This window comes from Pongo abelii, chromosome 1 (assembly GCF_028885655.2).
Source record: "Pongo abelii isolate AG06213 chromosome 1, NHGRI_mPonAbe1-v2.0_pri, whole genome shotgun sequence".
NCBI classification, from domain to species: Eukaryota; Metazoa; Chordata; class Mammalia; order Primates; family Hominidae; genus Pongo; species Pongo abelii.
Genome location: NC_071985.2, coordinates 178,139,503 through 178,157,885, shown reverse-complemented (window position 1 = coordinate 178,157,885; position 18,383 = coordinate 178,139,503). Strand labels below are relative to the sequence as shown.

Sequence of the window (18,383 nt, the reverse complement as noted above, 5' to 3'; positions counted from 1 at the left end):
CTTCCTGCAGCTCCCGACCACCCTGGCAGTCAAAGTGCCTCCTCCTTGGTGACAGGTGCCCTACAGCACTCTAGATGCTCTGTTGTCCTGACCTCCCAATGCCCTTTTCATTCTTTTCTCCCCAGTACCTGGCACAGAGCCTGGCCCAAGTATTTATGGAATAAGTTACACTGCCAGATGCCTCTGTAATGAGCCAGTGCTAAGTCCATGGCTTTTTTCATGATTTAAAATTCAGAACAGTCTCAGGTTGGGTGCAATGGCTCACACCTGTAATCTCAGTACTTTGGGAGGCTGGGGCAGGAGGATTGCTTGCGTTTAGGAATTCAAGACCCTGGGCAACAGTGAGACCCCGTCTCTACAAAAAAATTTAAAAGATTAGCGAGGTGTGGTAGCATACGCCTGTGGTCCCGGCTACTCAGGAGGCTGATGTGGGAGGCTTGCTTAAGCTGGGAGGCTGAGAGTGCAGTGAGCTGTAATTACATCACTGCACTACAGCCTGGGTTACAGAGTGCATAATGATCCCATTCAATGTGGGACCTCCAGGCCCTCCACTCTAAGGCTGGTGAATATAGCTGTCTTAAGCAAGTTCTATCTCTACACAGCCCATGTCATAAGGAATCTCAGGCAAAAATCCTCCCAGATTACATTTTCTGACAATTCAGTGTCATATATGGAAAGCATTCAAGAGTTGACAGATGGCAATGGCTTGAACACCCAACTGTGTATCTCTGCCCATTGGAACCTAGGCCTGTGGTGCAACCCTAGACTCTCTCTCCTTCCCCTCCACAGAATCAAGTATCAGCTGGTTAGATATCCACACCCTGACAGCTCTGTGATGTTGGAACAACTTGGTTCTTGCAGAGGGTTAGCAGGTGGCCACCAAGGATCGGGGAGGAAGGGGTGTGGCTTGTAGGAAGAGGAAGATCTGGACTAGCAAATAGGGAAGGGGACCCATGTGAGCAACGCTGGCCACTAGAAATGAGACTGAGACCTGTGGTATCTAGCAAGAAGCCCAGTGTGACCAGTGACACGATCTATGCTGGGGACCACTTGGAAGAGCCAAAAGCTTTGGTGGAGATGAATGGAGACCATCAACCTAAGTTCAGCATCCTCCTTTAAGCTTTGCACATGAATCCTAAAATGGTCAGCCTCTCCAGAGAAAAGAATAGCAAAAGGCTCAGAGGACCCACAGTCCCCTTTATTAGTGTAAAGTACTAAGAGGAATCATAACAGCACTTAGCACCAGGCACAGGCTCATGTTCCCCCGCCCACTAAGGCTGTGTTCTGATATATGAAGAATGGCGGCAAGACTCCAACTCTGTTTTTGAAAAATTTATTTTATACTCTTAGAAGCTAAGAACTTTGCCACACATGAACCAAATTTAGAATTAAGGTTCTTCCCTAGTGTATCTACTTCCTTTTGAAATTTTATAAACAAGATTTTATACACAAGAGGTAGCAGAGGAAAATTCCAGTCTGCTTGTTCCAAGCTCAGAAGGTAACTGCACACACCTCAATGTTAGCAGGGAAGGTGGGGCAGGACAGGATAAGTTTGATGATAACGGCGCTCTAGTTCCTAAAACTGATTGTAGTTGTCAGTGACCGTGTGAGGACTCCAGGAGAAGTCGTGGTGAGATGCCTGCTGGGATGCTTGTTTTCTTTCCCAGGATGCCTTCAACAGGCAGAATCGGCCATCCTAAGATCGGCCTCACTAAGGGAGCTTCTTGAGAACACACAGCATTATTGAGTTAATTGTGCAATTCCTGCTCTGTTTGCAGACCATTTTGAAAGGTTTATAAAAACATCTTCATCCAAAAAATTGGCAGTAAAAATGACAACTCTTCCAAGGTAAGCCTGTCATAATTGTCACTGTTGTACTACATTAAAAAAAGTCATCAGCAGGTTCATTGACTGTAGCTGTCAGCAATCAAGTGGTTACCAGCAAAGTGAAAACGATGGTCATTGCAGCAACAATATAAGCAACATGATCTGAAGCGTATAATGTACACGGTGGACGATCCTGATGAAGCTTTACAGTGAGGACAGCAGGTGCCAGGGGTGCGGAAGGCGTTGTTTCCATAGGAAATAAGGGGACTAGAAGTGGCGATTTCACTCCTGATTTTGGGCTCCTGAGAGTGCAGTCGCCAGCGATGACATCACAGCTGGATCATCGCCAGCAGTTCAAGGTCATGTCCCACACAATCTCTTGGTGAGGATGTGGGTGGAGAGCAGGTGAGAATAGGGTAGGGGAAACAGTAGGACAGGAAGTATTCATGTACTCAAAACCAATGTTAGAACATCACATTTCAAACTGCAAGAACATTGGAACTGTCTGAAGTTTGCCACTCGCCTCTGTCCGTTTCTCTAAGGGTACAGTTCTGCTCTTAAGTGCTGGCCCTTCCATCTTCTCAGTGTGTTTGACAAAGGCCATTGCCAGCCTCCAGCAAGTCACAGAATAACAAAGTGAAGTCTGACGGCACAGAAACCCTCACTGCCAGAGAATGAAACGACTGGGCCATGGCAAGAGCACAGTAATGAGTTGCCATCTGCCTGGCCACGTGCCCACACAATGCCACAGCAGCCAGACAGGCACTCCAGGGCTGGGTGCGCCTCTGTGACTTGGCAAATCTGACAGTGAAAACCTGGCACTTTCTAAGGCTCCCTAGTTCTGTGCATGGTGAGATGAAAATAAGGCAGAACCTGTAACTAAAGGCAAAACAGGGCCGAAAATGTGAGCAATTCAAAATACAAAATGTACAAAATATATATGAAATATGTGGGTGTAAACCCCTCCCCCCATCATAAAAGGGAGCTGGTATAAATGAGTGAATGGTGCTATACTTTGGAAATACGACTAAATGGATGGTTATTCAATTGCTTTATATTTATTTCTGGGAAAATAAATCTTAAACCTTGACTGTCTTTTCAGTGTTAATTAGTCATGTTGAGGAGAAACAAATTCTCAAATTCCTTCTCTGCATTACAATTACTATGAAACTCACAAGCAGTGTGTACCAACTCAAATAGTTAACTTCATATACAACCAATACCAAGGGTTTCAGTAATTATGTTTTAAGCAAAAGCAAATGATTGCAGATCACATGATATAAGACTACAGTTTATTCAATATGTCTCCAAGCATTAAAAAGATAATTCTGTGAAGTCAAACTCAGTAAAATTGTATCTTAAAGTGCTTTTATTTTGCTGTTTTTAAAATCTGTTTGGGGAACAACTCATAACTTAAGTGATTGATGTCAAATAATGCACCCTGTACTTCTAGAGAACACAGCATTTTCAAAATTGCTCTTTTCAATCTAATTATATCAGAAAAATATCTTCAAGAGCTTAGTATTTCCCAATTTTTGATCCTGATCCTGGTAACCTTTCATCAAGATCCAAGCTTATGCGTAGGGTTCTCATCTAGACCCATCTGAAATTCTATACAAATAGGGAGACATATTAAATACAAAGGTCTGTGTAAATTGACTTAATTACTATTTTACAATGAAAAGGAATTTTATTACATCTTTACATCATTTTAAATTGGATATTCCTGTTTAATGTTACTACAAGATTAAAAATTTGCCCCCACATATCTAAAAGCAGCTTGCCTTTTCTTAAAATATAAAAACCAAAGGAATTTCTTTTGTAGCATCGTAGAGAAAGTAACAGCTTTATGCTCACTCTTGTATGTTCGTGTAACAAAAAAGTCTGCCACTGGCTCTATTTCCGAAAATCTGCACAGAAATGTGAATCCACATATAGACCACGCTCCCGGGACCGCTGATCCACATGCCGGAGTTCTCCCACTGCCAAACAGCTCCCAAACCTTCTAGTGGCCTAAAAACGCTTTCCTTGAGAAATACACGATCCACCCAAGTCACAGCAGCTTTCCCAGTCCAATCTCCAGGCTCTTCCAAAGGGTTCAAGTTTGAGATTCTGATTCCAAGAAGGTGCTGAGCATCCAGAATTGTGTCTTGACTCCTCTCAGGCTGGGCACATTCCTCTAGGGATCAACATCATCAAGGTCACTTCTCAACTCACCAATCATCATGGGAGATTCTGAACCCTGCAGAAAAAAGGAAGTTAAAGTTCATATGGTTAGAGAAAAGGTTTCTATGCTGACTTGTGTTCTGCAATTTAAACATGTCTTCATCTGGCAACTTAATGCAATGTTTATCAAAGGGTAATAAAATGTGATAACTATAACATCTAATATTTGACAATTCATGATTATGTAAAACATGTACATTTCTACGATCTCGTTTAGTCAGTGAAACCACCCAGCGACTTGTCTAAAGTCACAGTGCTACTCTGCACCCATGTGAGAATGCAGAGCAGTGATAAAGCTGGGAGAGGCATTGATGGCCACTGTGCCCGCTTCATGTTGGGCACTGTGTGAGCCTCCCTGCCCTGCACCTGCCAAATATGGGCTCTGGGTCATTCCTGGGTCTGAAGGATACCTCTGTTACCATCTGTGTGGCCTTTGGCTTACACACTTGGCGAATCATTCTGAATACTCACCGTGTGCCGTGGGACTGATCTAGTTGGAGCTGGGGTGGGGAGGAGCAAGGACAGTCTCTCTAAAGTGACAACCTAAGCTGAGTGAGAGTTGGGGGTGAGTAGGAGGGCCCTGAGGTGGAAGGAAGAGAGTACATTTGATAAATAAAATTCAGAAAATGGGCCAGGCACGGTGGCTCATGCCTGTAATCCCAGCTACTTGGGAGGCTGAGGCAAGGAGAATTGCTGGAACCTGGGAGAAGGAGGTAGCAGTGAGCTGAGGTCACACCACTGTACTCCAGCCTGGGCAACAGTGCAAGACTCCATCTCAAAAAAAAAAAAAAAATGAAAAAAAAAGAAAATGGGGTGGGGAGGTGCGCAGGTGCTAGATCAAGCAGGACTGTGTTGAGGATTCTGGCTTTTCTCCTCATACAAAGCCTTTGAAAGGTTTTAGTGTGTGAACCAGAGAGAAGCAGGGGTGGAGGTGAGGGGATCCTTACAGACATAGGCAGAGAGGGGCTGATGACAGGTGGAGGAGAGGGACGAGCACCCTTTCAAAGGGACCTGTCCGGGATGACATGGGGGTGCTGTGTGTGAGATAAGGAACACTGACGGAGGGCCAGCTTTGGTGGGCGCAGGGAGGAGGGGTTGGGCACATCGAGTCTGAGGTCTTTAAGGTATGCCAAGTGGAGAACTTCAAGAACAAGAGAGCTGCATGTTCATGTTCAGAAATCCAAGGGGGGTGCAGAGAGAATATGGAGTGAGGGCAGGAGGATACAGGTTAGAGACTCCATGAACCTTTACTGGTGGTCCAGAAGAGGCGGTACTAGGAAGGAGACAGAGAAGGAACAGCCAGAAGGGTCTGAGGAAAACTACGAGAGAGAAGTGTCAGGAAAGCCCTGGAATAGTGTTTCAAACGGGAAGAGCGCCAGGAGTGCCAGATGCTGCCGAGCAGCCAGCTAAGATGAGGCCTGAAAACTGCAGGCCACCTGTCACCCCAACTGCTGAGTTGGAAAGAAGAGGGAGTTAGCGGGGAAGAGGCTGAAGAGCGAGTGAGAGATAAGAAAATGGGGAAAGTTAAGTTTAGAGAATTAGTCGAAGTTTGGCTGCAAAGAAGAGGAAAGAAGGCGGGGCAACAGGGAGAAGAGAGGCTTTGACAGGGCAGAAGAGAAGCCAGTGTGCCGAGACATTGCTGGGAAGGGTCTGGCAGGGAGGAGCGTTCTGGATACTGAAGGGTTACATACACATTAGAACGCAAAGCTCTGCCAAGGTGGGCGGGGATGAGCGCTAGGGGCTTTGGGTGGACAGAGGCAAACTTCCCACTATCACAGGAGAGGAGACAAGAACAGTGCAGATGCTTGGGAATTAGTGGCCACAGGAGCTCTCCCGTGACAGCTTTTATTTTCTCTGCAAATGAAGTAGGTGATGAGGTAATGTGTGGAGTGACCTTGGGCTAAGTCACATCACTGTGCTGGGCTGCAGTTACCTTTCTGTAAAATCAGGGTGACAGCTGCCTCACATACTGCTTATGAGGATCCGAAAGATAACACTTAAAAAAATAATGACACCTACTACATCAGTAACATTCATTTAATGGGGCCTATTCTGTACCACGTACTGTGAAAGGACCACAGAGGAGACTGCTGTTAAGGAAAGTTACAGACTATTGGAAAGACATAATGATTACATTGACACTTAGTTCAGTGTTTGCACACAGTGAGTGTTCAATACATATTTATTTTCTTTTTCTACTACCATGATTGGTATTAAAGCTGTTTTTTTTTCTTTTTTTTAAATACATGTCAAAATTTTCTTGGACTCCCCTGGCAAGCAGGTATACTTGAAGAGCATGGGAGCTTTTCTTTCAAGAGTCCACATTTCCAGGAAGGCTGGTGAGAACAAACGAGGGACTTTCAGTAACCTGGCAAGGCAGAATAAAGTGAACAAGCTGGAATGAATCCACCTGTGGCCTGGCTTCATCGGGACTACCTGCAGGTTGATCAGGGTGGCCAGCCACAGACACCTCGAGGCCTTCCATTCACTTCATACTGCAGCACTGCTCAGCCCGGTAAACACACAGTTAGTGCATATGCTGAGCTGAGATCACTAGAGGGCAGCGCTGGTATCTCTTTGGACTCACATTCCAGAGGAAGCATCTTGTTTTCCTCAACTGTGGAAATTCTTTTTGGAAAGCTTAAGAGCAAGGCTGCCCTTTGCACACAAGGACATGCTGACAGTTATACCTGCTGTAGATGCCTGTCTCCGTTCTCATTGGCAGGACTGCTCTCCGACCCATTACTGCTTCCTGATTGCTCTTTTTCATTCAACAAAGCTGTGGCATACGCTAATGTGTCCTGCAGAAGATTCAAACACAAGACGACAAAGTTAGGGCCCATTCAGTGGCAGCAGCAACCACCAGGGAAGACTACCTTTCATCTGACCTTCGGTGGGACCGGAGGCCTGAGAGTGAGGCCTTCATCACAGTCACCAGAACCCCCTCAACCCCTGTCCCTTTTTGTGACCAGACTGCCCAACCTGTATGACTTTCCTTCTAGACAAATAATCTGCACATATTTGCATATGTGTACACCAATCTGTTTTCTTTTCATAGAAATCCGATTGTTTCTTCTGCTTTGTTCTCATCTTCAACTCATGTCTCTCTTCTCAGAGGTTGCAGTTTCTGAGAAACACACTAAGAATCCTCCATAAGTGATTTAGACCACACAAAAACAAGAGACACAACTCTCACCTGAGCTGAAATGGTTCGCTGAAAGGTTTTTCCAGTTGATGTTTCATTAGAGACATTACTCTGTGGTGTCCAATAATGTTCTGACATCTGAGATGAAATGTCAAAAATGCCATCAGAGGTGACAAATAAGCCCCCATGAGTTCACAGTTTCTACCATTAGATATTGAGTCTTAAAAGCATCCCAAGTAGGGTACAAGTCTACCCAGACCTTCCATCACATAAAGTGATTCAAGACCTCAGTCAAATATTGCTTCTTATATCATCATCCCTACCTTTTCCCCTATGAAGTTAAGACATATGTATTAGGACAAATGTAATGCACACAAGATACAAACTGTACCAAAGAAATGTTTGAAATCTGAAAACACTTTAAGGTCAGTCTCCATATTCAGTTCCAGAGATTTTTCCTGACAAGATGTGCTATTATTGATTCCTATGTTACAGCTAGAAAAATTCAACGTTCAGTTACCTTCTTCTGTAGCCACTGCACAGCCCAGCTCCAGTGGTGGGAATTCTCCTTGAAGTACTCCTTAGCTGCAGGACACCTGATGACCAAGGAGATTTTTATTAGCCAAATTCTTTCTTTGCTTGTTCCTACTGCTTCCTTTTGAAATGTAAATGCTAGTTTCATTAAAATTCAGTTGTCTTTATATTTGTGATTCCACTTAAATGGGGTTCCTAGAGTAGTCAAATTCATGGAGACAGAAATTACAATTGCTTCCCCCAGGGGCTGGGGGAAGGGTAGAATAGGGAGTCAGTCTTCAATAGGTCCAGAGTTTCAGTTTCAGAAGATGAAAAAGAGTTCTGGAGATGGATGGTGGTGATGGTTGCACATCAGTGTGAATGTACTTAAAGTCACTGAACTATACGCTTAAAAATGGTTCAAATGGTAAACTTTATGTTATGTACATTTCACCACAATTGAAAAAAAAAAGAACCTTCATTTTGCAGTCAATCAGCCTGTGTTCAAGTTTTCACTCTATGATTCTAGGCATGTCACTTAAACTACCCATGATATATGACTCACAACTGTACTAACCTCATGAAGTTGTTACAAAGATGAAATAAGATAATATAGGCAAGGTTCTTGACATACTGCCTGGGTTCACAAGTGCTCAGGAGCTACAGGTGACATGATTTGAAAGGCTATTCTGAGGTTAGGGACCTAGAGCCTGAAGAGCTGGTAGCTGGGTTACATTAATGAGAGACCTTGAGTGAAAGCTCGTGAACTCTTGCTCTTAAAGCCTCCATATCTGCCCTGATTCCTGCCTTTCTGACATAAGGCCTGATGGGTGAGTTTTTCTGGGACTCTATAAAGATCTGCTACTCTTTTAATACTTCCTCTCATATTTTTTTGAGATCATGCAAATAGGTTTCTGTACCTTCCAAGCAAGCAGGCCCTGACTGAGTCAGATTCTCCAGGTATCAAAACCGGGCACATGTTTCCCTTCTGCTCATATGTGACTTGTAATTAAAACACCATTTCCTCCCTGCATTTTAATTCAATACTTACTTTTGAGCAAGAGTGACAAGAAATTTGACACACTGATAGCAGCGACTACTGTCCACATGATTACTGTGGTGCATCAAAGCTGAAGGAAGAGAAGAGGACATTTTAACAATAAAAGACTAAACTGAAAATGGCTCCAAGTAACAACAAGCTCTCTTGTTCCAAAAATTGACAAACTATTTTAATAAACAGATAAGGAACAACTTAACTAAAAGCATGGTGGTGCCTGACTCAACAGAATCCCTAAATTCTAATGGGTAGAAACACTACTTTAACTATGTTAAAAAAAAAAAAAAAAACCACAACAAAAAACATACATGGTGCTGCAAGTTTGACTTTTAGGAGAACTGAACAGGAACAAAACTTTTTACTGCCTGATTATTCACCTAGAGACTTTTCCACATATCATATTACTGAGAGTAGTTCTAATACTTTTAGCTCGATAAATGAAATTTTATGATACTAGGGTCAGTTCAGCAATTATCACCTGCTCTATGTTTTAGGGATTTAAACATAAATAGGCCGGGCATGGTGGCTCATGCCTGTAATCCCTGCACTTTGGGAGGCAAAGGCAGGTGGATCACTTGAGGTCAGGAGTTTGAGACCAGCCTGAGCAACATGATGAAAGTCTGTCTCTACAAAAAAATGCAAAAATTAGCTGGGCTAGTGGCGTGTGCCCATAATGCTACCTACTTGGGAGGCTGAGATGGGAGATCACTTGAGCTTAGGGGGCAGAGGTTGCAGTGAGCTGAGATCATGCCACTGCACTCTAGCCTGGAAGACAAAGTGAGACTCTGTCTCAAAAAAAAAAAAAAAAAAAAAAAAAAAATCAATCAATAAATAAAAATAAAAAAAATAATACTTGGTCCTGCTCTTGAGGAGTTTATAGTTTTTAAGTTCCAGACGGCCTGTGTGTGGCTCTGACTAGAGTACAGCGTTCCAAAGGGTGGCCTGAAAAGCTGAAGCTACAAAACTTTTTAGCTTAAATCTTCTTTCTACAACAGAAAAAGGCCCTAAATCTCTTAATACATAGCAAAATCTAAAATGATTCAGATTAAGTGGAAATACAGGTAAATGGTGGGAGCTGGCTGAAATTATTCTTAACTAAACTTTTTCTAATAAATAGCTCAGGAAAGCCAATTTAGCCTTCTGAAAAAGAAAGCCCTGCCCAAACAACTTAAGAGTAGACTGTGAAAACATGGTTACGCTTGTACTATAGGTAAAAAGACATTCACATTTCATGAGCCTGACAACATCCTGAGTCTCAGGTTTTGGTTTTTCTCTCCCCAGTGGCTACAGAGTGGAATGAAAGATTTCTTGCATCAGGGAGTGGCCGTTAGCTTGTTGAAAAAAATTCACAGCACCCCTGAATCTTACCTAATCTGGTAAAAAAATCCCAAGCTACCCCTTCCTGACTAAAAGAGGAGAAATGTGTAGGGTGAGAAGATCCCTGGGTTTTAATTTTTCTGACCAGAATGAGGGAGCCCAGTGGCCCTGACCAGACTTCTACTGTATCAGTCACTGTAGATCCCACCGAGAGTAGCAGGAGGCAGAACTGGCCAGAACAATAGATTATCCACATATTTACTATAGACATTTGTGCATAAGACCAGGCATACTTGCCTAGTAATCCATTTTCTGTCTCAAACACAAATTTGACTCGCTCTACTTGTATGGGATCTTCAATAACCTGGGAAAGGAAGAAACAAAAATTAGTAAATAAAAGAAGGAACTTGTCATAGCCACGTGTGCTTTCTTTATAATTCTACCCAAGAGATTAATTTAGTGTTTGACAACAACAACAACAACAACAACAACAAAACCAATACAGGACGGGCATGGTGGCTCATGCCTGTGATCTCAGCACTTTGTGAGGCCAAGGCAGGAGGATCATTTGAGGCCGGGAGTTCTGAACTAGCCTGGGCAACAAAGCAAGATCCCATCTCTAAAAAATAAAAAAATAAAAAAAGAAAGTGGTTGGGCACAGTGACATGTGCCTGTAGTCCCAGCTATTCAGGAGGCTGAGGCAAAAGGATCACTTGTGCCCAGGAGTTTGAGGCTACGGTGAGCTACGACTGTGGCTCCAGCCTGGGCGCCACTGCACTCCAGCCTGGGCAACAGAGGGAGACTCTGTCTTGAAAAAAAGAAAACAAAACAAAAAAAAACCCCAATACAAACAAATATTACATCGCTGCCACATATCTCAAATATATCTTAAAACTAAGAGAAAAAACTATTAAGTTATACTTAAAGATCTATTCATTTCCTATCTATGTGTTGCTATCAACTAGATCTATAGTTCTCTGTGGGTTATGAGGACATATACTTTATGATCCTAAGGATAAGAGGTTTATGTTCTAACTTGCTTAGTAAAAATGTATTGAAGTTTTGCTATCATAGCTGTATTTCTAGTTCTTAGTACTGAACTGTGCATGGTATAAAAACTATATGGGTTTGTTGTTGATAGATGAACAATACACAGTCCTACCCCTAAGGAGCAATAATCTGCCAAAGTTTGTAAAAGCACTAGGACCAAAAGGAAGTAAAGAACTTGAAAAATAAGCTTTTAACAAATGGCATCTATGATGTCTTTTCTTACTCAAAACTCTTTATTAAATGATTATTCTGTGCCAACGCCTCTATGAAGTATCAAGAATCCAAAGGGAACTCAGGCCCTCACTCTCTAAGGAACCTCTGGACCACACTCATTAACTCATAACCAGTCACCAAATTCCAATGATTCTCTTTCCACAATACCTCTTGATCTGTCTGTCCCTTGCCCCACCACAGGCCTTATTATTTCATACTCAGAATATTCCCAGACTCCTAAATGGTCTTCTAGTTCCCAATCTTGCATCCTTCTTTACTCCATCCTTCAATACAACTGCCAGAGGATTTTTTTTTCCCCTGCTCTTCACAATCCTGAGACTGGAAAGAATCCTGCAATTGATTACATTTCAGTTTCATGGCTCTTAAAAATATTTTTCATAGTACGTACATACAATCAATAGTATCTAAGATTTGATAAACTATAAAGCCAGAAATGTACCTCTGAGGGTGACTGTGAAGTTTAAACCTAATATCACTTGCGCTAACATGATGCCTTCTCCACTGTAAGGCCCCGGCAGGGGTTAACCATCGCTATCACTCCCCTTCAGTCCCCTGCACTACAGTTGTTTGTGTACTTGTCTTGCTCCCTCACTCAACTGTGAGCTCCTAGGAGGTAGTTTTATTACTGCTCGCCTCTAAACCAAATGCATTAGACACGTGACTGACATGAAGATTAGGTCTCAATAAATGCAGACCAAATGAATGGAGAAACAATAAAAAGACATATAATTTTTTATTTATAAACACTTGTTGACTAATACATTCCTAAATAAAAGTGAGTCAGAACAGTTATGACTTACCAATATTTCATGAAGTAGTTGGAACGTATTCTTTAACTCATGAGGTGGAGCTGTTTCTAGTTGGTTCTGAAATATTTTTTAAAAGCATAAAAATTTCAGTGGAAAGCATATTGGAATGGCAATTAACAATGCTGAATCCACATTCTAGCTCTATCACCATCTGGCTGACCTTAGACAAGTCAATATCCCTTTCTAGGCCTTAGTTTCCTCAAATGCTAAGTCTGGGAACTGAAATAAACAACCTCTAAGGTTCTTCCAGCTGCATCACTGTGATACTTTACTATGAAATTAGGAAGGAGAAAAGAGAAGAAAGAGAAAGGGAGATTTCAAGTCACTAAACAGATCCGATTTTATATATGTCCATATCCTAGTTTGTTTTCCAGAAGATGCTGGTAGAGCTACAAGAATACAAATGGGAATACTCTGAGTTAAGGATGCTATGAACAAAGTACATAAAAAGTCAGTTTATAAAATAGAAAAATGTGCCAAGATATACTAAGTGAAGAAGGCAAAATTCATAAAACACACTCCTTCAGCCGTTTTAATAAAATTTATATGTATAAAAGTGGGAAAGGACATTGTGTTAAAATATCACACTTCCAAGAGGCCAGGTACAGTACTAAGTGAGCACTTCACATATTATACCACCTCACTGAATCCTCACAACCTGTGAAGTCAGTCGTAGAGGAAGAAACTGCCCAAGGTCATATAATTAGTAAATAGCAAAGAGAGGAACTTATCTCCTCTGATATAGGTCTGTAGAGAAAAGGCTGAGGGCAAAACATATTGTAGTAAGAGAGCCTAAAGACATAATCCACTAATCGCCTGCTTCTTGTTAACACTACATACATCACCACTATAAATACTGGTGCAGAAAAGAAGGCATGCAGAAATTCTGTGGGCAGAAACTAATATATACATAGTGGAAATTCATATAAAGAGGCCTGGAAGGAAATATCAATGTAACAGTGTTGGTCCCTGGGGTAGAGTGAGCAAAGATGACTGGTGATGACCACAGTAGACTTTGGTCTCATTTCTTATTTATTTATTTATTATTTTCCTGGCCTATATTTTTTCTTTTGGCCTCATTTCTATGCTTAAATTTTTCCCAAAGAGAGTGTAGTAATTAATCCATGTAATTAAAAATTAAAGATTAAAAATGAATAAAAATGAGCCTATACTAGAATGATTAGGAAAAACAACTTAGGCTATGAAAACAAGCATACTGCCTTGGAGCAAACAGATGCTCTCCTAGAGTCTCACCTAAAAGCTATCTGGCTATCACTCGTTTAACTGAGGTCTTACCTTAATGAAATGCAGCATTGTGAAGGAAAAATGCTCATTACAGAAACAGCAGTACACTACCATCTCAATGAGTGCCAAGAGTGAGCCTGTCAGCTCCCGCAAAGCAAACATTACCTGGTGGGAGGACATAACACAGTCAGCTCTTCTCATGTCACAGTTAACAGTCCATCTGTTGTTGCTGCCTTTAACTGAAATCTACCCAGATTTTAAGATAATTAACACTGCCTGAAAACAGGGTTTCTTAACTGTTAGAAGTCTATAGATAGACTTCAGGGTGTCTAAGCCTGTCTGAAATTTTACACAATTTTGTGCATATGTGCACTTTTTCAGGAGTCGTTTCCATCAGTTTTTCAAAGGCAAAAGCTCCTACAATTAAAATAATCACCAACAGATCCAAAAAATATTAAGCAAAAAAAAAAAAAAAAAAAAAAAAAGATATGTATTAAATAGCACAACACTGTTGATTTAATTTAAAAAAAGAAACCAGAATTATACTGTTCATAGATTCACATATCTGTAAATCAGGTAGGGAAGAAGGACTGGAAGATGGAGTCCACAGCTGGGGGTGGCTCTGCTGGAAGAGGACGGTTGGATTGAGGATGAGCCACACAGGCGCCACGACGGAGAGCTGAGAGCAGCCCACCCACACTCCTGAGGTTTAACAACACACGTGGTTCAGAGTTGTAGTATTCCAGGACCAGGAACACACAAAAGAGACTGGGGACGAAACCCTCTACAATTAACGAAATGATTTTGATGGATGAAGTGCCATTTACTTCCCTCTGGGGCCCTGATGGGTAGCTGGCTGGGCTGGACCTGGAGGTCTGGACCTTAGCTGAAGAGAAGACTAATAATATTCTCTTCCACTAATTATTTCTTTTTGACATACAAGAAAACTTAATTTGAAAGAACCATTTCTTCTCTTAACAATACTCTTCATGCCAAACATAACTAGTAACAAAAAGCAATTTTCCTCAAATAGGAGGGAAAAAAATGGCTTTAGAATAACAAGTACATACCTCTAACAGGTAAGGTTTCCCTTCAGACATGAACAACAAGGCTTCTACCTCCTCATGGAGGGGCAGCAGAGGGCTTGAGGGAGCAATGCTAATGGGTGGTCGTTGCTTAAATATGCCCGGAGCTTTAGGAGATCAAAGAAACAAAACAGAACCTGTCTCACCTGGTGTTACTCTACAAAATACACATCCATAAGAAAATGTGCCTCCTTCAAGACTCGCACACACACTGAGTACTCACACACACAGAGAGTACTCACACACACACACTCACACACACACAGAGTACTCACACACTGAGTACTCAAAGAGTACCTGCACACACAGTACTCGCACACAGAGCACTCACACACAGTACTCGCACACACACAGAGTACTCGCACACACTGAGTACTCGCGCACACACTGAGTACTCGCACACACACTGAGTACTCACAAACACACTGAGTACTCACACAAGCAGATCCCTCACAGCCTAGGGGATACCTAGTGATTCCCACTCGATAATCTTTCGAAGAGGTAAAAATATAAATAGTTTATGAAATACTGCCGAAAGCTGCCACTGAAGATACAGTGGAGAAGACACTTCTGTTCCTCAAACAACTGTTCTCAAATAATGGCTAACACCACCTATGCTAAGCAGAATCAACCCATATGGAAGGAGTTATTTCATTTGCTAGAAAAACCAGAATGCATACTTCAACTTTCGTTACAAAATTGTCTGAACTCACAAAATTAGGTAGCTTTGTCTTTTTAGATGAGTTGGAGTTTAGTAAGCAGACTCTGCCTTATAACACAACCATCCGAGTGTTCCTCCAATGTCCCTTTAGAGAGTCAATAAGCATTTCTCTATCAGAAGGATGCTCTGTGTTTTTATTTAGTTTCCCGCCATTAGATCTTCCTAGCAGCTTCTGGGTCTGAGTTTGCATTCATGCCTTGGCTTCTAAGCCACTAACTTAGCTGTACAACCTTGTGGAGGTTACTAAACCTTTCTGTGCCTTAGTTTTTGCATCCATAGACAGGATGAATACTCCTCATAGGTTTGTTATGGGGATCAAACACAGTAAGTTTAAAGCACTGTGTGCTTTAAACACAATCAATTTAAAGCACAGCACACAGAAAACACTGAAAAGCTGGTTTGTTGTATTATTACTACGGTTGTTGTCACTATCATGACAAGGCCCAGGAAGAGTATAAAAACAGTACACACATAGGTTAGGACACTGGGTAATCATATAGGACAATTTGTGGTTTTGCTGTACTGAATGATGACTGTGTTATTAGTTCTGGGAGGCAAAATGGAAAATACTACCAACTATATCTTACATTCAAATATATTTCAATGATGTAATTTGTATCTGCATCCCCTTTGTTTTTACAAAGTACTTTATCTCATTATCTCATTATACCTGGGGAATTATGTTTTTAGTATTTTCATTCTGCACTGAAGATCAGAACGAACGGTCAGGTTCACAAAACTAGGAGACTCCAGCCCACACCATGGCTATTTTCCACACAGTAGCGGTTCAAATTCAGGTGATAAATGAGCTCTGAATTAGCTTTTAATCCTAAAGAGTTGTTTTAAAAAAAAATACTTATATACCCTCTCACCTCCCCCAAATAAATGATGACTCACTTTCTCTTATGGCAAACTAGTAAAATATTATAAAGTTTAACATGAATTAAAACAAAAATTTTAAGTGCACTTCAACTAGCAAGTAGTCGAATGAGAAACAAGAGACATTCATTTAATTGCTAATATAATTACTCCCCAAGCTAGACAAATTCAGTATCTCTTCATTCTAAGATATGTTAAGCTTACCAACATTCCTTTGGGATGAGACATCTGAATGCAAAACAAGTAACGCCACTGTATTGTGAAGATTCCCAAATTCTCGTGCTTGTGCTGAACTCCATCGACGTATCTGTCATCAGGGAAGATAAAGTGGCTGTTAGTGTTGTCGTCTGAAATAATATGAAGAGGAAGGGACAGGGTTTGCTGGTTCATAATATTCTGGGCTTTAATTATTTCTCAGCGCTTGATAGAAGAGGTCAAGGTACAAAAAAATCACAGGTTTTAAGCCAGCTCAAAAGGTTATATTAACTCATATTCTAAAACCAGTCCCTTTATGGATTCACTGTAGGTACTGAGTGCTTACAACGTGCCTCAGTATAATGGGAAAAACTCTGAGGCTGGAGATCTGCAGGTCTGGCCCTGCCTCTACCACTCACTGTGCCGTATAATGTGAGTTCTTCACTACAACAGTATCTTGAGTTCTTCATGTACTGGCAGAGGTAAGGCTACCTGCCACCTCCCTATTCTGCCTACTTTGTGATTTTGAGGACCAAATGAAATATTAAAAGTGAAAATGTTTTCAAAAGTAGAAATGTGCTCCATAAATGCAAAATAATATTAATTATATACGCAGCTGAATTATAGTGAATTTAAATCAATTGCTAGTGACAATGGGGCCTTGGATATGGAAGAGCTTGAAGTGGAAAAGGGATATTGTAAATCTCAACATAGTATCCACACACAGAGCACGTGATGCTGTCAGTACTTGTTTTTTAACACTAAAGAGAAAGCTGAGAGGAAGCCTAAGCCGAAAATCTGTCTCCCTTAGCAGGAAAGGAAAAATGCCTGTGTAATGTGTTTACACACAGGCGAAAAGGCTCTGGCTTTGACACCAGCAGAGCTGGGTCTGAATCCCTGCTCCACCAATGCATTAGCTTTGTGACCCTGGACAACTTACTTAACATCTCTGAGCTTTACTCCTTGCCTGAGAATGGAGATGAAGCTGCTTAATTTTGCTGAAATGTGAGTATCAAAAGTATACGACCATAAAGTGACCAGTCGTATCGAGTACATAATAAGTACTCCATAAATAGTACTTATTACCACTGCACATTAGCATTTCATGTATTTTGAATCTATCAAATAAAAGAAATACAATGGATGGGAGAAACACTGCAATAAAGCAATTTCAAACAGGAGAGTTGGTTTTGGACATATTCAACACTATTCTAACAAAACAACCTTGGTATGCTGAGGTGGGCAGATCACTTGAGCCCAGGAGTTTGAGACCAGTTTGGGCAACATGGTGAAATCCTGTTTCTATACAAAATACAAAGTTAGCCAGGCATGGTGGCATGTGCCTGTAGTCCCAGCTACCAGGGGGCTGAGGAGGGAGGATCACTTAAACCCAGAAGGTCTAGGCTGCAGTGACCCCTGACTACACCACTGTGCTCCAATCTGGGTGACAGCAAACCTGGTGACAGAGTAAGACCTTGTCTCAAACAAACAACAAACAAAAAAGCCCAAACAACTTCCTTTTTATTTGAACAAGAGTATTATATCTGCACTATCATTCAGTTTATAACAGCACAACTTTGCATTTGGATTCTGGCTGTGTTTTCAGCATCTGACTTAAAAGAACCACCACCAAGACAGCCTTGTTCACAGCCCCAGAGAGAAAGTAGAAAACCCCAATACCACCTATTCCTTAAAGGTTTTTGAAACCCCCTCCCCAGTCAGAATCCATCTTTCCCTCTTATGACTTTGTCACTAGTTAGTAATTTCCATGGGTTATTAGACTAAATTCTATGAAGAAGTTGTAAAAATAATTTAACTCCAAAGAATTTTCAAGTCTCTATCGTAGTAGTACTTAGACTTTTATGAAATTAAAAACATTTATCACCTACAAAAAGAAACACAGTGGCTATGAAAACCATAGCCATTCCACTAGGGATATAAAAGTAGTCCTTACCTGATTATTTTGCCGACTGGCCCCTAGGAGGAAGCTGATCATGTGCCGCAGAGCTGAATGCCTCAGAAGAAGATCTCCAGCCCTAATTCCTTGCTGTCACAAGATATTGAGAATAACAAATTATAT

At 41.4% G+C, this 18,383-nt stretch overlaps 1 protein-coding gene across 6 annotated transcripts in view; it reads right to left on the bottom strand.

Moving 5' to 3' along the window:
* Positions 1 to 1,317: 1,317 nt before the first annotated feature.
* The window catches only part of USP24 (ubiquitin specific peptidase 24), a 147,482-nt gene continuing 130,416 nt past the window's right edge, over positions 1,318 to 18,383 (bottom strand). For all 6 annotated transcript variants that reach the window (XM_063712227.1, XM_009249820.3, XM_063712228.1 and 3 more), the window contains 11 exons: positions 18,258 to 18,350; positions 16,313 to 16,415; positions 14,494 to 14,615; positions 13,475 to 13,588; positions 12,170 to 12,235; positions 10,383 to 10,449; positions 8,763 to 8,841; positions 7,719 to 7,794; positions 7,250 to 7,336; positions 6,744 to 6,854; positions 1,318 to 4,069 (listed from right to left, as the gene is read on the bottom strand). In XM_063712227.1, the coding sequence (XP_063568297.1) occupies positions 4,007 to 4,069; positions 6,744 to 6,854; positions 7,250 to 7,336; positions 7,719 to 7,794; positions 8,763 to 8,841; positions 10,383 to 10,449; positions 12,170 to 12,235; positions 13,475 to 13,588; positions 14,494 to 14,615; positions 16,313 to 16,415; positions 18,258 to 18,350 (981 nt within the window). In that variant the 3' untranslated portion in view covers positions 1,318 to 4,006. The remainder of the gene's footprint in view (positions 4,070 to 6,743; positions 6,855 to 7,249; positions 7,337 to 7,718; positions 7,795 to 8,762; positions 8,842 to 10,382; positions 10,450 to 12,169; positions 12,236 to 13,474; positions 13,589 to 14,493; positions 14,616 to 16,312; positions 16,416 to 18,257; positions 18,351 to 18,383) is intronic.